Source organism: Electrona antarctica (assembly GCF_951216825.1).
Source record: "Electrona antarctica genome assembly, chromosome: 5".
Lineage (NCBI taxonomy): Eukaryota > Metazoa > Chordata > Actinopteri > Myctophiformes > Myctophidae > Electrona > Electrona antarctica.
The window spans coordinates 52,436,552-52,453,125 of record NC_136810.1 but is presented as its reverse complement, the minus strand read 5'-3'; the positions used below and the strand labels follow the sequence as shown (position 1 = coordinate 52,453,125).

General features: G+C 42.2%; 1 protein-coding gene across 1 annotated transcript; it reads left to right on the top strand.

Annotated features, from left to right (window-relative positions):
* The first annotated feature begins 1,155 nt into the window (after positions 1 to 1,155).
* Positions 1,156 to 11,910, top strand: LOC306922687 (pyruvate kinase PKM-like). Its single transcript, XM_079500462.1, has 11 exons — positions 1,156 to 1,225; positions 3,273 to 3,451; positions 3,697 to 3,788; positions 5,825 to 5,956; positions 6,159 to 6,345; positions 6,439 to 6,709; positions 7,059 to 7,209; positions 7,798 to 7,950; positions 8,752 to 8,918; positions 10,122 to 10,303; positions 11,260 to 11,910. Exons 2-11 carry the CDS (start codon positions 3,301 to 3,303, stop codon positions 11,364 to 11,366), a joined length of 1,593 nt encoding a protein of 530 aa, XP_079356588.1. The 5' UTR covers positions 1,156 to 1,225; positions 3,273 to 3,300; the 3' UTR covers positions 11,367 to 11,910.
* Positions 11,911 to 16,574: the final 4,664 nt, after the last annotated feature.

Here is a 16,574-nt window from a genome sequence, read left to right as displayed (position 1 = left end):
ACAGAACATATTGGACCAAATCATGCACTGACAAAAGAAATGTTCTTGCTTGGGGTCCCAGAGTGAAAATCACATTTTCAAATTAGTCTGTGACCCAATGCATATAATTATCAACTTGGGGGGCCTAGAAATGAAAAGGCTTGAGAATCACTGTAGACCCAAGACCCTCTACAGTATAGGAGTCGAACTTATATAGACGACCAGTTGCTACCCCTTGGTACAGTACAGCCTGTTCATAGGCTAGTATGTTCAACACATGTCACAGAACATAAATAATGCATGTCATGTATACTTTGGCATGTGTATACTTTGGCATGTACCCAATGTGGGACATCACTGCAGTGAATCATTTCTTAAAATATACCTTTTATGTTTTTTTTGCTTTTCTGAGAAATGACGTAGTATTTTGGAAACTATTATGTTTTTCAGTATAATTATTTTATTATTGTATTTAATGCTCATGAAGTCCCAGGAAGCTCAGGAAGTTTTAAAGGCTATAGGTCTATAATATATGTTGCTCTCCACACAATTCTAGCTAGCTTTTACCCATAGTTTATTTATTTATAATGTGGGGAAAGTTTCATATTTGATCAATTAGTCATTCAATATAACTCAATATGCTCTTGAAGTGCTATTTAGTAAGCTGTAACCTATAGTTTAGTCTAACTTGCATGAATAATTGTATGGGCCATACAATTATTCATATAGCCATACAGTATGGCTATAATATTGTTATGTTGTTATTCATAATGCAATGCCTGAAAATAACGGGCAACGATCGATCCTCGTCCATTAGTGTAACCAGAAACTTCAGGGCGCCAAAAAAACAAGTTTGTCTGACTCAGGCAAGTAAATTAAGTTTAAGTACCACCGTGCAAAGTTTCTTTCACGATTGGTCAATGACAGAGACGTTTCACACATGGACTAGTCTGTATCATTGCCCCAAGTTTGTTCATACAAGTAGTTCTGTGTTTTTCTATGATGGGAATTAGGAAATTGAACGATGGTATTACGTAAGACAATGTGAATTCCCCGCCCAAAGAAATCATGAATTCAACTCACTGTACAAACAGCCAATATAGTCGTGATTGATGAGACGTCCTATTTTCCTCTCGTGCGGATGGATCCTTAAAGAACACACCCCAAAGTAGTTCCGGTTGCTCTGAGGGGTTAACTTGGTGCCGTGCGAACTGCCGGGCTCATTGGTCCCTGCAAAGTTCACCTGGTAAGTGACTAGGCTACTATAACTTCCTACCATCTTCTAGTGAAGATGGAGAAATGTGATTTCTTTGAATTGCCTGATTTTGACCAGTTTTGAGGGGTTGTGCAGATATTATAGGCTATTTTTGACGTTTGCATTATTTGCACTGGGCTTGTAGGCTACTATAACTAATTCAACTGAAGGAAATGTATAATGTGTTTCAATATCTAAAGTCTAAGATAAATCAGCAATGTGGACTATTGTCTGGAATAGTACATTTTAGGTCTATTAGTAGACATTTTGGTGGAGGTAGATGACTGTCAATATATAGGCAACTTTATTTTACAGAGAAATTGTGTTTTTTAAGTTATTGTGATAATGAAATACCCTCTCCCTCTGTACAAAAATCATATTGCCTTTTCTGTATTCTCTTATGATGAAGCACGTATGTATTTTTTTGACACGTTTGATAACATAGAGGTAATTATGGTGTAGAGTAGAGCTACTGTACATGAACCAAGGACAATGGGTTTTAGAACATAAAGAAACGATTTATTTTATTTCTTGTTTTAATCCATGAAGTCTATAGTGCTCATGTCAATATCACTTAGATGTGTTACTTTACTTTGGTAAACCTGTGCATACGGCAGACTCCAAAAATTCTCTCAAGTGCATGTGTTCTGTAAGAGGAATGTTCATCGGCATGGCTACAATGCCATAGCTTTCTATATAAAGTGCATTACAGGCATACACGCACGCACAGGCGCACGCACGCACAGGCGCGCACGCACGCGCGCACACACACACACACACACACACACACACACACACACACACACACACACACACACACACACACACACACACACACACACACCTTGCATACCACTATAGGTGGAAGCTAGCACCTGTTATTTTATAATATAGCCTATTCATACGTGTACAGCTGTCCTGTACTGTACAGTGACAGAATTCCCAATCACCTGTAACATGAAGGAATTGGCAATAACCCATGCAGTTCTCAGGTTTTCCTTTGAGTTTTGTGGTCATTTGTTACGTGAGTCACATTTATATCCTGTCAAATGCGCCGGCTCCTCGTGCACTGCCTGAACTCCTGGTGATACAGTGGGAGTGTGCCGCCTGTGACTGTGTGCAGTCATGCAGGCTCATATGTTGTCTGTGTTGGTCTTTGCAGTGCACACTGTTTGGTCAGCTTGCACAGCTTCAGGCTGGCAGCTAGGGGCTTAAAATTAACTCCGCCATCCACTGGGAGGGCACATTTTATTACGAGCAATAATTGAGTAAATGACTCGACTCAACCGACGTTGAGTTGCATCCATCCATGCTGTTGTTCCTAATGTATGTTATTTCATCTTCATGTGTTGTCATCTTATAGTGAGATATTGTTGTTCTGCTGTAAGTATTCATCCAAAAGTCCTTGTATAGGCCAATATTGTGGTGTGTTGTGTAACATATTAACAACAACTGTAAAATTAAGATATGGCGTTTTGGTGTACACATGGATGTCTATTTCTGACTTCAGCTTAATATGATGGTGTTGCTCTCTGCTTTTCATAAACAATGACATATCTTAGGTGAGCTATGCTGTCGTGCAACAACATAAATGATAGGCTTTTGGATGGGTACTGTACTGTACTGTACTGTACTGTACTGTACTGTACTGTACTGTACTGTACTGTACTGTACTGTACTGTACTGTACTGTACTGTACTGAGTATAACTCAGTGGTTCCCAAACAAATGGACAAATGTACAAATGGAACCATTTGGTTCCATTTTTACACTTTCAGAGTTAAATTAACTTTGATTTTACAATATAAATTGGGGTCCCAGTGATAGAAATGCCATTAAATGGGGGGTCCATAGACTAATGCAGGTCAAACCGGGGGCCCTTGAAATGAAAATGGTTGAAAATCTTCTCTTATGGGGTCCCTGGCATATGTTTTCAAATGGAGGGTCCATAATTAGTGTCAATTTGGGGGTCCTTGACCTGAAAAGGTTTGGGAACCACTGTCTTAACTGATCACACATTGCCTCACTGTCTTCCTCAGGACGTTTCCTGCAGATACTGATCCAGTCATGTCGAAGTCAAAGGATATGGGTTCTTCCATCATTCAGACCCAGCAGCTGCATGCTGCCATGGCTGACACCCACCTGGAGCACATGTGCCTGCTGGACATCGACTCTGAGCCCGCCGTGTCTCGTAACACTGGCATCATCTGCACAATCGGTTCGACATATTTCCCAATGGCATATTATCTTCTGTATCTCACATTGTATTGACATTGGCATTGGGTTAGACATTATTCCCCAATACCATTCTTTTTGTATCTTCATGTTGTATTGACATTAATGAAAGAGATTATTCTGAATAGGTCTTTCGACAGCCTCCACATTCCGTTGTACATTTTAGTCCTGTCCTGTGGCTACTGGCTGGCCCCTGTAAGCTCTCCTTGTTCTGCCATCTGCACGCAGGACCTGCCTCCCGTTCTGTGGACATGGCCAAGGAAATGATCAAGTCTGGGATGAACATTGCAAGAATGAACTTCTCTCATGGCACACATGAGGTCAGTTTGGGATGTTGCACCATAGCCACCGACAACATCTTAGTTTCATTTTAAATGAAGTTTCCAAATAGGATGTCTGACCCAAGACAACATACAGTTTACATCTGCTTCATTCATGTTGAGCTGCAACAGTTGCCGTGACATTTTACTCATCCCCTGGTAGCCAATTGCTGTAAGGTGATACCTAGACTCATACTTGTGCCTCCCATGTCTTCTCTATGTTATCAGCAGCTCGGCCAACTGGAAAAGACCAAATGTACATATTAGATTTCCGACCTTTTGCCTTTTAAAAGTCACGGACAACTTTTCTCAGCTGGTGTCACCTTAACTGCTTTCAACCCGACGTCCCTATTTTGGGCATGTCACTATATCATTATATGTGAAAATGGTCTTAATATAATAGCGAAAATAGCCGATCTACAGTCTCACAGTGCATCACATTGTGAGCTTGGGCTTAAGTGGTTAAGGGCCAACAAAAATCTACAAATATGGATATAACCAGCTGGAGTATGCCTAATTTGCCTATCCAGTGTTCAAAGTGTCACAACAGTGGCCGTGTATTTGTGTGCTCAGCTATAAAGAACCGAGTTACTGTACCATGTCATTGATGCTGTTAAGGACACACATTTTTGACCGCTATGCTGGCAACAGCAAGGAAGGAAGAAGCCAGTCTTTGAAACTCTTAACACTAACAAGTATTATAAGTAGGATAAGGTTATACACACAGAACAGGTGAAAGTTGACCAAATTCTTTTACTTTATTTGTTATTTATGAAACTATAAATAGTAAATAGTGACTTAAGAGATTTGTTTGTAAGAAGGGGAGCAGACATTTGACCTGTGTCTCTTTGGTGTCAGTTGTCAGTACAACTAAAAATAGCTCTTCTCTTATGCCAGTCTCTCAGCAACAGTATGACTGGAAGGTATTCACAGGGACGAGGCATAGGTCACTGGCTAAAGAAGAGTAGATTTGTCCTTTGTCATTCCTGTATTTCCTTCTGCCATTTTCAGATTCATTTATTTTTCTTATTATTTTTTTAAGATTGCATGTGACCTGTCATTCTCCACTCTGACCAGTTGCATATGTACAGTATATGCAACTACATAATAATAATAATAATAATACACGCACCTAAAATAAGAGTAAGCTTAAGTATAAATCATAGCTGGAAGCAATGGTACGGTACATATTTAATCTGGGAAAAACAACTAGTCGTAAGCAGCTTAATAGGTCAAAAGAATGTGACACCTGATATGGTCAGTGCCGCTCGTCGCCATGTGCCAACTGCCAATGTGTCGCTTGTGATTCCATAAAGACATACTAGTTATGCAATAGGCACTGTGCTGTTCAACGTGAGGGTGTGTGGCCCAATCCTGTCTGCTTACTACGAGTGTTACCAACTTAATTCTTTGTGGGTGCCGGCTTAAAGAGATGTCACATTGAAGAGGTAGAATTCGCACGCAGAGAATATGGTAGAGACTGACCACGTTTCGATTCGATCCAGTGTGGATCGTCTTCAGGTCAGGGAATGTTCAAACTGATCGAAACGATCAATTTGTTTCAAATAAAGAAGTGTCTGCCATGTTTCGGTGTGAGGGTTCTACCTCTTCAACCAACTTAATGTTTCACATTAATTCTTCTCATTAGCTTGACACCACCATATACTGTGCTGTTATACATTTTTCATGCGGTATCGTACATATTTTAGCATGCAATTATGACATCTGTATATTGTATACCATACAGAAAGGATGAATGAAATCCACTTGGATTATTGTGTGCATTGAGTTATTGTAAGGTATGTTATATAATTTACTGTATGTCATATACTGTAAGCCATTTTAAATGGATAGTTTGAAGCATAGAATGCATTGCATAAAATGCATGAAATGTATACACATACACCTATAATACACATAATACCTATACACCTTTAAGAAAATAACCAACTTCATGTACAGTAAATTCAAGGAACTGACTTCATTTATAAGAATGTTCTAAAGGCTTTTTAACTGTAATATGCCACCCCATACAGTACCATGCCGAGACCATCGCCAACGTCCGTGCAGCTACCGAGAGCTTTGGACCAGGAACCATCGAGTACAGACCAGTGGCCATCGCTCTGGATACCAAGGGACCTGAAATCAGAACTGGACTCATTAAGGGCGTGAGTACTCTCCAAACGGCAATTGTTTAGTACAAATTGTGCATCCCATAGCCTACAGGTCATGAACGCTCACTCCTGTGATTGTTAGCTCTACCACCTTTTCCCTGCGTTTCTGCAGAAGTGGAATATTTGATGCTGAGCTTAAATGCGTAGATGTTTGTTTACTTTTTGACGTTTGGTGTTTTCTGCCGTTCCTGCTCAGAGTGGTGAGGCTGAGGTGGAGCTGAAGAAAGGCGCGATGATCAAGGTCACCACGGACGACAAGTACAAGGACAACTGTGACGAGACACACCTGTGGCTCGACTACAAGAACATCACCAAGGTCGTGCAGATGGGAAGCCACATCTACATCGACGACGGTCTCATGTCCCTCATGGTCAAGGAAATTGGTACGGTCACAAACCAGCAGTCGGCGGTTTTTAAACCCATCGTTCTTTGTTATTATTGCCTCTCTGAGCAACTTCATCCTCCTGCATCCACAGGTAACGACTTCCTGATGTGCGAGGTTGAGAACCAGGGCATGCTGGGCAGCAAGAAGGGCGTCAACCTGCCCGGAGCCGCCGTGGACCTCCCCGCCGTGTCGGAGAAGGACATTCAGGACTTGCAGTTCGGCGTGGAACAGGGCGTCGACATGGTGTTCGCCTCCTTCATCCGTAAGGCTGCCGACGTCCATGCCGTCAGGAAGGTGCTGGGAGAGAAGGGCAAGGACATCAAGATCATCAGCAAAATTGAGAACCACGAGGGTGTGCGCAGGTGTGTTATACAAGATCATATAACCCATTCTGACCTGAGATCAGATTCTAAAAATGTCTTCTACATCCTGACAGTTTTCTGAAAAAGCTATGTTTCTATGTCAGTGGTTCTTCGATTTTTCAAAAATAGCAGATTTACAAGCTCGTAGCGCGCCACTCGGTGGCGCGCTACGAGCTTGTAGATCTGCTATTTTTCAATAGCTAAAGCATAACATAATGCTAACAACAAAAGGGGTTCCCGCCCAGAATGGGATAAGACAACCCAAAACGCCATACATCTTCCCCAGTTCGCTATAGTTAGCAAATCTCTGAAGAACACCTTTTGTTTCATGATACCCGTTGCGATGCAGATTCGATGAGATTCTGGAGGCCAGTGACGGTATCATGGTGGCCCGTGGTGACCTGGGTATCGAGATCCCCACGGAGAAGGTCTTCATCGCCCAGAAGATGATGACCGGCCGCTGCACCAGAATTGGCAAGCCCATCACTTGTGCCACACAGGTCAGTCGCATTATCGACGTGTAGATCGGTGCCAGTTATCAAGATGCATGTTGTTTACCTGCTCACAAGTTGCTATGTATTTATATAGATGTATGCTGCGTAATTGTACACAGATGTCAAGTTTGTTCTGTAGATACTGTGTTATTTAGATAGATGCTAGGTTCGAGGTCTACCTGCTGTCCTAGTTACTTTGTAGCACTTGACTATTTTCTCAGTGCTATTTACTTGACTGCTTACCCTGTTGAAAGTACCACAGACAAAAAACAGTCTACGTCCAAATTTCAGACTGACCCCTCCACGAAAAGGCCTCGTTGTCCTGACCCCTTATCTATCATTTATACATTATGGTTTATGGATAAATAGTGTGGACTTAGACTGTTTTTCGTCTGTGGCATTCAGTTGATTAGGGTCCGTGCTGCCAACTCACTGTCAAGTCACTCTGGATAAGTCTGAGCCTGCTAAATGTCAACGACTGAATTGTAAATCAGTGAGCACAATTAATCCTCACGCGGGGGGAGATTCAGAGCGTGGCGCTGTGAGCATGGCAGTAAACGGCGGTGCAATCTCTCATGTCTTTTTCTCCATCAGATGCTGGAGAGCATGATCAAGAAGCCCCGCCCTACTCGCGCAGAGGCCAGCGACGTGGCCAATGCCGTGCTGGATGGCAACGACTGCATCATGCTGAGTGGAGAGACCGCCAAGGGAGACTATCCTCTGGAGGCCGTCCGCACTCAACACAAGGTGAGAGGGCATGTGTTGTAGTAGTGTTGACTTCGGCGACTAAAACGTCGTCGAAAAATGTCCGTCGACTACCTTTTTTCACTGACGAAAACGAATTAGAAACTAAGCTATGATGACTAAATGTCTTGACAAATTCGTCCACAAATAAAAACTTTTATTATGTTATATTTGTTATTGGAGGGACTAGTGAAGAAGAGATCCAGTTTTTAACGTGCAACCAAGTGTAACCAAGTGCGACCAAGTGTAAAATCAGGCTATCAAGGCTTGCCGAAATACATTTTAGTCAACAAAGCACAGCCTGCACAGCCTCTGCGCATTCCTGTCTCTATCCCATACCTGCTACTAAACTGAGCGACTGCTCAAGTCTGTTTGGATTTCGCCGTTAACTGATAGTGTTATCTAAACTAAAATCTAACTGGAAAAAGTATAACTACCGGCCATCTCCAGGCCAAACTAAAATAACAATGAACTGAAAAGAAAGGCTCTCTAGCCAAAATGATGAACAATGTGGGGTTTGGCGCTGTTGTTGGGTCTGTGTATGGGACGAGAGAGGAGAGACAGTGGGGGTATTGGGGACAGCACAGTAATTGAATGAGTGATTTGGTGAGTGTGTGAGTGATGTCATGGCCACCACACGCAACACCATTGTCAAATATGACTTCATGGCCAGCGCAAAAGTTGTATGCCAGTGCAAGATCCATGATCATGTGATGATGTATATGTGCTTCTGAACGTTTTAAAGCCAGTTGTACGAGGTAAAAAGCCTGACTCTAACTCTCCCGTCTGTCTGCGCATGCTCAGATCGCTCGCGAGGCAGAGGCAGCCATGTTCCACAGACAGATGTTCGAGGAGCTTCGCCGCACCTCCCACCTGACCCGTGACCCCACTGAGTCTGTCGCCATTGGTGCCGTGGAGGCTTCCTTCAAGTGCTGCGCTAGCGCCATCGTCGTCCTCACTAAGTCTGGCAGGTAGGAAGCGATGACCGCCTCCCACACTATTTACATCCACATTACCGGTAATTATTAAACAATACAAACCATGAAAAGTTGAATCACACAATTCAATGCTGCCAGATAACATCAAATCAGTCTTTCTGACATGAAAATATATATATAAATAACACTTGTGTGAAGTGAGGGGCGCTCTTATTGTCATACATCATCATACATCACAGTCCGTGCAAACACACAAAGTTGGGCATAAGAGGGGCTAGTGCCCCTCAAAAAGAATATAAATAAATTGCAATATTTGAGCGAATCTATTTTTTTTACCACCCCTACTTCTCATTATCACTTTTACGATGAATTGAATAACGGAGAAGCATGTATTTTTATTATATTTTGTCATTTTTTAACAGATCAACGTGAACAAATCATAATCGATAGTTTTTGAGTGGTGTAAACCACTCCTACAACTGGCTTTGTTAGTCTGTGCAGAAAAAATGAGCATGGTTGCTATGTTCACCCTGTTCACCCGGGTGTGATTTCATTACGTCAGACATGATTTCATTACGTCAGACAGTCTTTATAAGACCTTACACCACTCAGTTCACACGGGTGTGATTTTTATTTTTATAATAAACTATATCTATTAGTCTGATTACTGAAACTACTCTAGTTTATATTGCCATACAACAGTGTCATTTAAAAACAGCCAATCTACTGATTATTTATTTAAAATCAATTCAATGGATTATTTTCATTAGCTGTTACACCCCCTAGAGAAGACAGAACGCTGTGTCTCATGTGACCAGCATCTACTCTTAACTGTAGGTCACAACCTCTGGTCCATTCCTGACCTTCAATAATGCACCCTGACATTTCACAAGTTAATTTTATCTCCTGCTTCATCCCCTCTTTCTGGGCATACGATAGAGTGAGGCCATGGATTTGGTACATACTGTAGCTTTGAATTGAATCACAAATCAGGTTTTCATTCGCATTTCGAATTTAAAAACACTAATAAACAAACACTAATTGAAACTGCACAACTGCACACACACACACACACACACCCACACACACACCCACACACACACACACACACACACACACACACACACACACACACACACACACACACACACACACACACACACACACACACACACACACACACACACACACCTAGCTATCCATCTATCTATCTAATATACAAATTGTTTTCTGCAGGTCAGCTCACATGCTGTCCAGGTACAGACCTCGTGCTCCCATCGTTGCCGTGACCCGCTGTGGTCAGACTGCCCGCCAGTGCCACTTGTACCGTGGCATCTACCCAGTGATGTACAGCAAGCCTGCCAACGACGTCTGGGCAGAGGACGTTGACCTGCGTGTGAACTTTGCCATGGAAGTTGGTGAGTAATCGATCCCGCCAGTCAGTCGTTTATGGGTTTAACCATTTAGACCTGAGATCAGATTCAAAAAATGTCTTCTACATCCTGACAGTTTTCTGAAAAGTTTCTATGTCAGTGGTTCTTCGATTTTTCAAAAATAGCAGACCTACAAGCTCGTAGCGCGCCACTCGGTGGCGCGCTATGAGCTTGTAGATCTGCTATTTTTCAATAGCTAAAGCATAACATAATGCTAACACCAAAAGGGGTTCCCGCCGGCCCAAAATGGGTTAATGCAGTGGTTCTCAACCCTTTTCATGTCAAGGCCCATTATTTGTTCGGCATTTGAGCCATTATTAGCCTCTTGGAGCCTAAATTAAAGAATATTTTGTTGTCCGCCTGGGCCGCTGGGCTCAGCGGTCCAGGCACCTTGGCTGGTAATCCAGTCCGGCAGTGTGCTGCGGGCTCGACTCCCGATCCCGGCGGCCTTTACTGCATGTCATCCCCCCATCTCTCTCCCCATTTCCTGTCAGCCTACTGTCTGTCCCTCCATAAAAAATATAAAATAAAGGCGAAAGCCACAAAACATTTTTTTATTTTTATTTTATTTTTTAAGAATATTTAGTTGTTCCATGCTGTATTGATGTGGTACCATAGGAGAGATAAAGGGCAAATGGGACAAAATAACAATTCCTTATACATTCTGTATACAATTGTGTACTGTAGACTTCTTGTAAATTAAAGAATGCAGAAGTTTAACAATAATTTAACTCCTGAGAACGTAAAATGAAACCAAATGGTTTCATTTTACGTTCTCAAGAGTTAAACATCTATGTGAACCCCCTATCTATATGAACCCCTCCAGTCCTTTCCCCCTTTTAGACAACAAAACCGTTGACTTCTTGTACGTCTCAATAATCGTTTCGATATCACCTTTGTTTGGCTCTGTCTCTTAATATCCTTTTCCTTGTCATCCACAGGCAAGCACCGCAAGTTCTACAAGTCCGGCGATGTGGTCATTGTCGTGACCGGCTGGCGCCCAGGCTCCGGTTACACCAACACCATGCGTGTCGTGCTCGTACCTTAAACACCATCAAGGGACATTAGTAACCAACCCCCCCCCCCCCCCCCCCATCCCCTCTCCTGCAACCCCCCATACACACCAACCTCCCAACCACCTTGACTTAGAGATATATGCCATCTCAACTTTAAGTAAGGCCACATAATGAAAGGACTTTGCACGGTGTCATTCACCAACCCTCTACACTCTACTGTATTCCCTGTAGCCCAGGTGCTCCATCCAGTAAGTCGTTGTACTTACCAGAGGCATTGGTTTGACAAAAAAAAGCCTTTCTTTATGCAAATTCCTCTGTCACTTATTATTTGCACGTCGCTCTTCTTTATAAGAAAGGAGTCAGACGAGCACGTTCCAGTAACATATTTTGTCAGTTTTTGTCATTGTCTGTTCATTTGTAGTTTGAATAATAAGTGCAGCTATAATAAGTGCAGCTCTGCATTGTTATCGACTTCTCTGAGACAGGCGGCATCAGGCTGACATGAAAAGTGTGGTATCTGGGTTGTGACGTGAGCTGGTATGACTTCACTGCCATTAAACTGAACACCTGAGTCAACTGAGTGTTGGTTTTCTCTCTTATTCACAGTTGCACTACACAAGTTCTACGAGAATTGAGTATTTCCTGCATTGGTCTGGTATTTATATATATATATACGGCCTTTTTCCTAAGCACTACGAAATGTGCAAGGCGTTATATTAACACATATGCCTAGTTTGACCACTTTCAATCTGGCCTGCCTATTTTGGATATGTCATTATTTCTACTTAACAAAGAATTGTTAAGTAGAAATGTTAAAGGAGCATTCAGTGATTTGGGAAAAAAACCCGGTCCGCCCCGGTAACAAGATGTGCACATGCACACGCTCTACAGTGGGGGAAGTACAACAGACCAACAGCACGTGCACCAAGGCCCGACCCACTCGATCATGATTGGATGAAGGCCCCTCTCATCCTGATTGGATGAAGGCTTTGCCACCCAAAGCCCAAACCGAAACTAGGGTTTTTTGACCCCAGGGGCTCACTGGGGACAGGGAGGAACTCCTTATATGGTCAGCACCCTTTATAGTAGGGCGGATTATCCAAAAAATAAGTGATATTTGAATTAAGTGAAATCACTGAATATACCTTTAAGTAGTGAAAATAGCCAATCCCACGTGCCAATAATGCAGGTGTGAAGAGGGATATCGAGATATATCTCTTCTGTGTCTCTTTACTCGACCCTCCAGACCTATGATCCATATAAGGCAGAAGAACTGTTCAAATATTTGCCCATGCCCATACAGTGCATAATTTACAACACTATGCGATATTACTCTCCGTCGCTATGTGTGGAGCATTGTATCCACACTTGAAACTAGTTTAATAGTCTATATAAAAGAAGAAGATTCATAAAACAAAATGCAAATCAAGCTGTTACAAGAACAGCTGAAAAATATTTACCACTCCACTCAACAAATGATGCCTGCCAATCAGTGCCCCCTTCTGTTAGATTGAACACACTACACCAGTGGTTGCCAATCCTTTTAGCCCATGACCCAAAAGAGAAACTTGATGGCCCAGGACCCAAACTATAGTGAAAATAGAAGATGTATTTATTGGCTATTGTCACTACTACTTAAACATTGGTTTTATAATTTATGTAATTTATTTTATTTTTATTTTATTTCTTCATGAAATTACTGAAAAAAATAATTGATTTTTTTTTTAATTCGTGAAAAAAACATTGGATTTGGGGTTATTTTTTTGAATAATAATTAAAAACTAAATGTAGGAAACACAACAAAATAAAAGGGACCCATACACATGTGTCCGCGACCCACTAAAGGGTCCCGACCCAGTGTTTGGGAACCAGTGCATTACACCATCTGGTGGCAAACAGATGGTTACTGATATCAAGGCTTTGTGGCCATTAGCTAAATATCATTGAGAAAACTGTGTGTCCATAGCATGAGACTGAGGAAATGGAATTATTTCTCACGTGTTGGCCTGGCCCAGCAGCTCAATGTATTGTTAAATCAACAGTCAATATTCCACTGTCTGTGGCTTGGGCGGCTGGCATAGCCGTCTGGGCACCTGTGCTGGTAATCCAGCTTTACAGCGCGTCGCGGGTTCGAGTCCCGATCCCGGCGACCCTTGCTATGTGTCAGCCCCACCCCCCCCCATCTCGCTCCCCACTTCCTGTCTGATTACTGTTCATCTATCAATAAAGGTAAAAAGAAATATCTTTAAATAATTAAAAAAAAAAGATTCTACAGTCTGTGTATAATATTTTCTCACACAAACAATATTTACTTGCATGCAGAGGACAAATAAACGTAATTTTGTGGAGAATACACATAAAAACATAACGGCACACTGTATAATCCTAACTATTTTGTATGAGCACTACTAGACAACGCTTGTTACAAATTGTTCATAATCCGGCTTAAAGCGCTGCAACTTCCACATAGTTTTATCCGATTGCCCTCACGCCTTCTTAAAAACAACATGACAACACAGAGGCTAAATGACCACATGTGTTTTTTTTATTGCATTTAATTCAATAGCTAAAATAAAATATGCCTAACATACATTGATGATGGAATCTGTAAAACTGTTGGTTAAAAAGGTAGAATAATGCAAAAATGAATAGATAGCTAGATAGATATGAATGAGGCCCCACCCCCAACACTTAACCTCAACCTTGAGTATAGGATACACTCAAGGTAATACAATATTCAATCTGTGCCTTTGTGGCAGTGATGTGCGCACACGTGCACACACGTGCACACACACACACGTGTACACGCACACACACTTGTTAAGTTTGTTCATTTGTGTGCGTGCGTGTGTGGGTGGCATGGGGTGAGGCAGGGTGCATATGGGGAGAGGCGGGTTGGGGGAGAATAGTAATGAGGGATTGATCCGGCCCAGTGTGGCAGTGAATGGCTAGTTGATGTTGATGTTATCTCCATTTCCCCGTAGGGTCAGAGTCAGACAGTCAGACTATGGGGCAGGAAAAGCCTCGGTGGCTCTCTGGGCCTCGAGCTAGCCGTAACTAGGCAACTGGAGCCTCGGGCATCAGACCCTCCGAGATGTGTGACCCTCACAGCTAGTTGAGAGGGAGCAGAAAGTAGGTGTGACCTAAATAGATGGAATTATAAACACAGGAAGCAGGATTTCAGATCCCTACAGGTCTGGTTCAGTGAACAAAAATGAAACAAACAAACAAACAAACAAACAAAAAAGAGAAAGCTAACAGTCCAAGACTGCTTATTCCTTATTGGTTCAGCATAGCATCACAAGCAGCAGTTGTTCAACAGAAGTCAAATTGTATGATCGATACAATGAAAGAGGTATAATATGCAGCAATAATACTTGACATTCTTTCCCAAGTAACCACTTTGTTAGCCCTTTGATTGGTGCAAAAACATTCAGATCAAGCTTAGTGCATCGCTGGCTTCAGGATGTTTGATTATCCACATTCGCTATTATTTACCCAGCTTGAAATCTGTCCTGTTTACAGACAAATCATTTCACTCGTGCACGTTCGCTGCTGAAGGGGACAGTGCTTCGATTCACAGTACCTTTGTGCACCCATAAAAACAAACACAAGAAAACTAAACCACAAAACCACAGATTATTGCATAAGGGTGCTAATGGCGCACACACAACCTCAGCTCGGGGGTATTAACAGTATGTGCACCTTCATTGTTCTCATAATAAAATGTGTTGCCATTAATTGTGCAGGTCTCCAAATCCCAGAGCTGCTTTGGAGGACAAGATGGAACTGTGTGCATACAGTGTCTCTCTAGCAACAACCAGCTCCTCCTGTTCAGATTAGTTTCACTGCCCAACAGTTACGTAATTGGAATCCATGTTGTTCTGTGGTCTTTCTGTCCGGTACATTTCACACCCGGATACAGCAGTGGTTTTCAGCCAGGGGTCCGTCCGGGGACCTCCAGTGGTCCCTGAGGGGGGTTCCAGGTGGTGCCTATATAGCTACACGATGGAGAGATGGTAACCAAATGGACCCTTATTAGATCTTTAACCCTTGCTTAAACAGCTGCATTACTTAATTCACAAGAAGTCTACACAATTAGAGAATGTAGAACAATTGTTATTTTTGATCAACGTCTTGCCTGTTATCAATGGCACCACATCAATACAGCATGTGTTGTATTAATTGTGGACAAAATCTTATCCAACGTATCCAAGATTTTTTGGGTCTGAGAGGCTAAATCTCATCAAATGGTGGTCCGTGGCCCAAATGCCGAATAAATAATGGACCTTGATATGAAAAGGGTTGAAAACCACTGTGATTATACAGGGATTAATTCCTAGACAAAAATCACACCCGTGTGAACTGAGTGGTGCAACTCCCCCCCTTACACCCACCCCCCCCCCCCCCTCTCTCTCTCTCTCGCTCTCATTAGCAGGCAACAGTGCAGCACTATTTCTCTCTCTCCGTTTCTGGCACGACAGCGCCCCTACTGGTACTCATGAGTCACACATGAGTCACACACAAACATAGGTTAACACGAGTAGAGAACACACACCTGGTCTGGTAAACAGGTGCGGGATAGACAGAGAATCAAATAAAAAGTAGGTCCACACATAACCACTTCAACCCTGGTATCCCAATTTTGGCTATTTCATCATAGTTGAAAATAAAAAATAAGAAAGGTCACACAAGCCCACAACACGCCACTGTTGTTGAACTTGTGACCTTGTACATTGGCTATTTTGGAAAATATTTTAGAACATTTTTGTGGTTAACCCATTTTGGTGTTAGCATTATGTTATGCTTTAGCTATTGAAAAATAGCAGATCTACAAGCTCATAGCGCGCCACCGAGTGGCGCGCTACGAGCTTGTAGGTCTGCTATTTTTGAAAAATCGAAGAACGACTGACATAGAAACATAGCTTTTTAAGAAAACTGTCAGGATGTAGAAGACATTTTTAGAATCTGATCTCAGGTCAAAATGGGTTAAGGGGTAAAAGTAGTTAAACATGCTGCCAGGTGTATTATATTGAAGAGAGATCATCTCTTCATCTTATGTCAATTATCTCTTGTCAATAAACACACACTGTGCGAGCAAGCTTACAGTAACGGTGTGCAGATTAATTCTTAGAAACCTATTCCAATAACTACTGATGTTACATTAGATTCATTACAATTTGTTTAATATGGACTCATTTGGGGTCCCATAATTTGTAACCCATTTGGGAATTGCTAAA

Excerpts from the sequence above, each read along its gene's own strand:
- LOC306922687 (XM_079500462.1), top strand. The coding sequence starts at position 3,301 with ATGTCGAAGTCAAAGGATATGGGTTCTTCCATCATTCAGACCCAGCAG. Across the intron at positions 7,210-7,797 it reads CCATCACTTGTGCCACACAG|ATGCTGGAGAGCATGATCAA; the intron begins GTCAGTCGCATT and ends TTTCTCCATCAG. Across the intron at positions 7,951-8,751 it reads CCGTCCGCACTCAACACAAG|ATCGCTCGCGAGGCAGAGGC; the intron begins GTGAGAGGGCAT and ends GCGCATGCTCAG.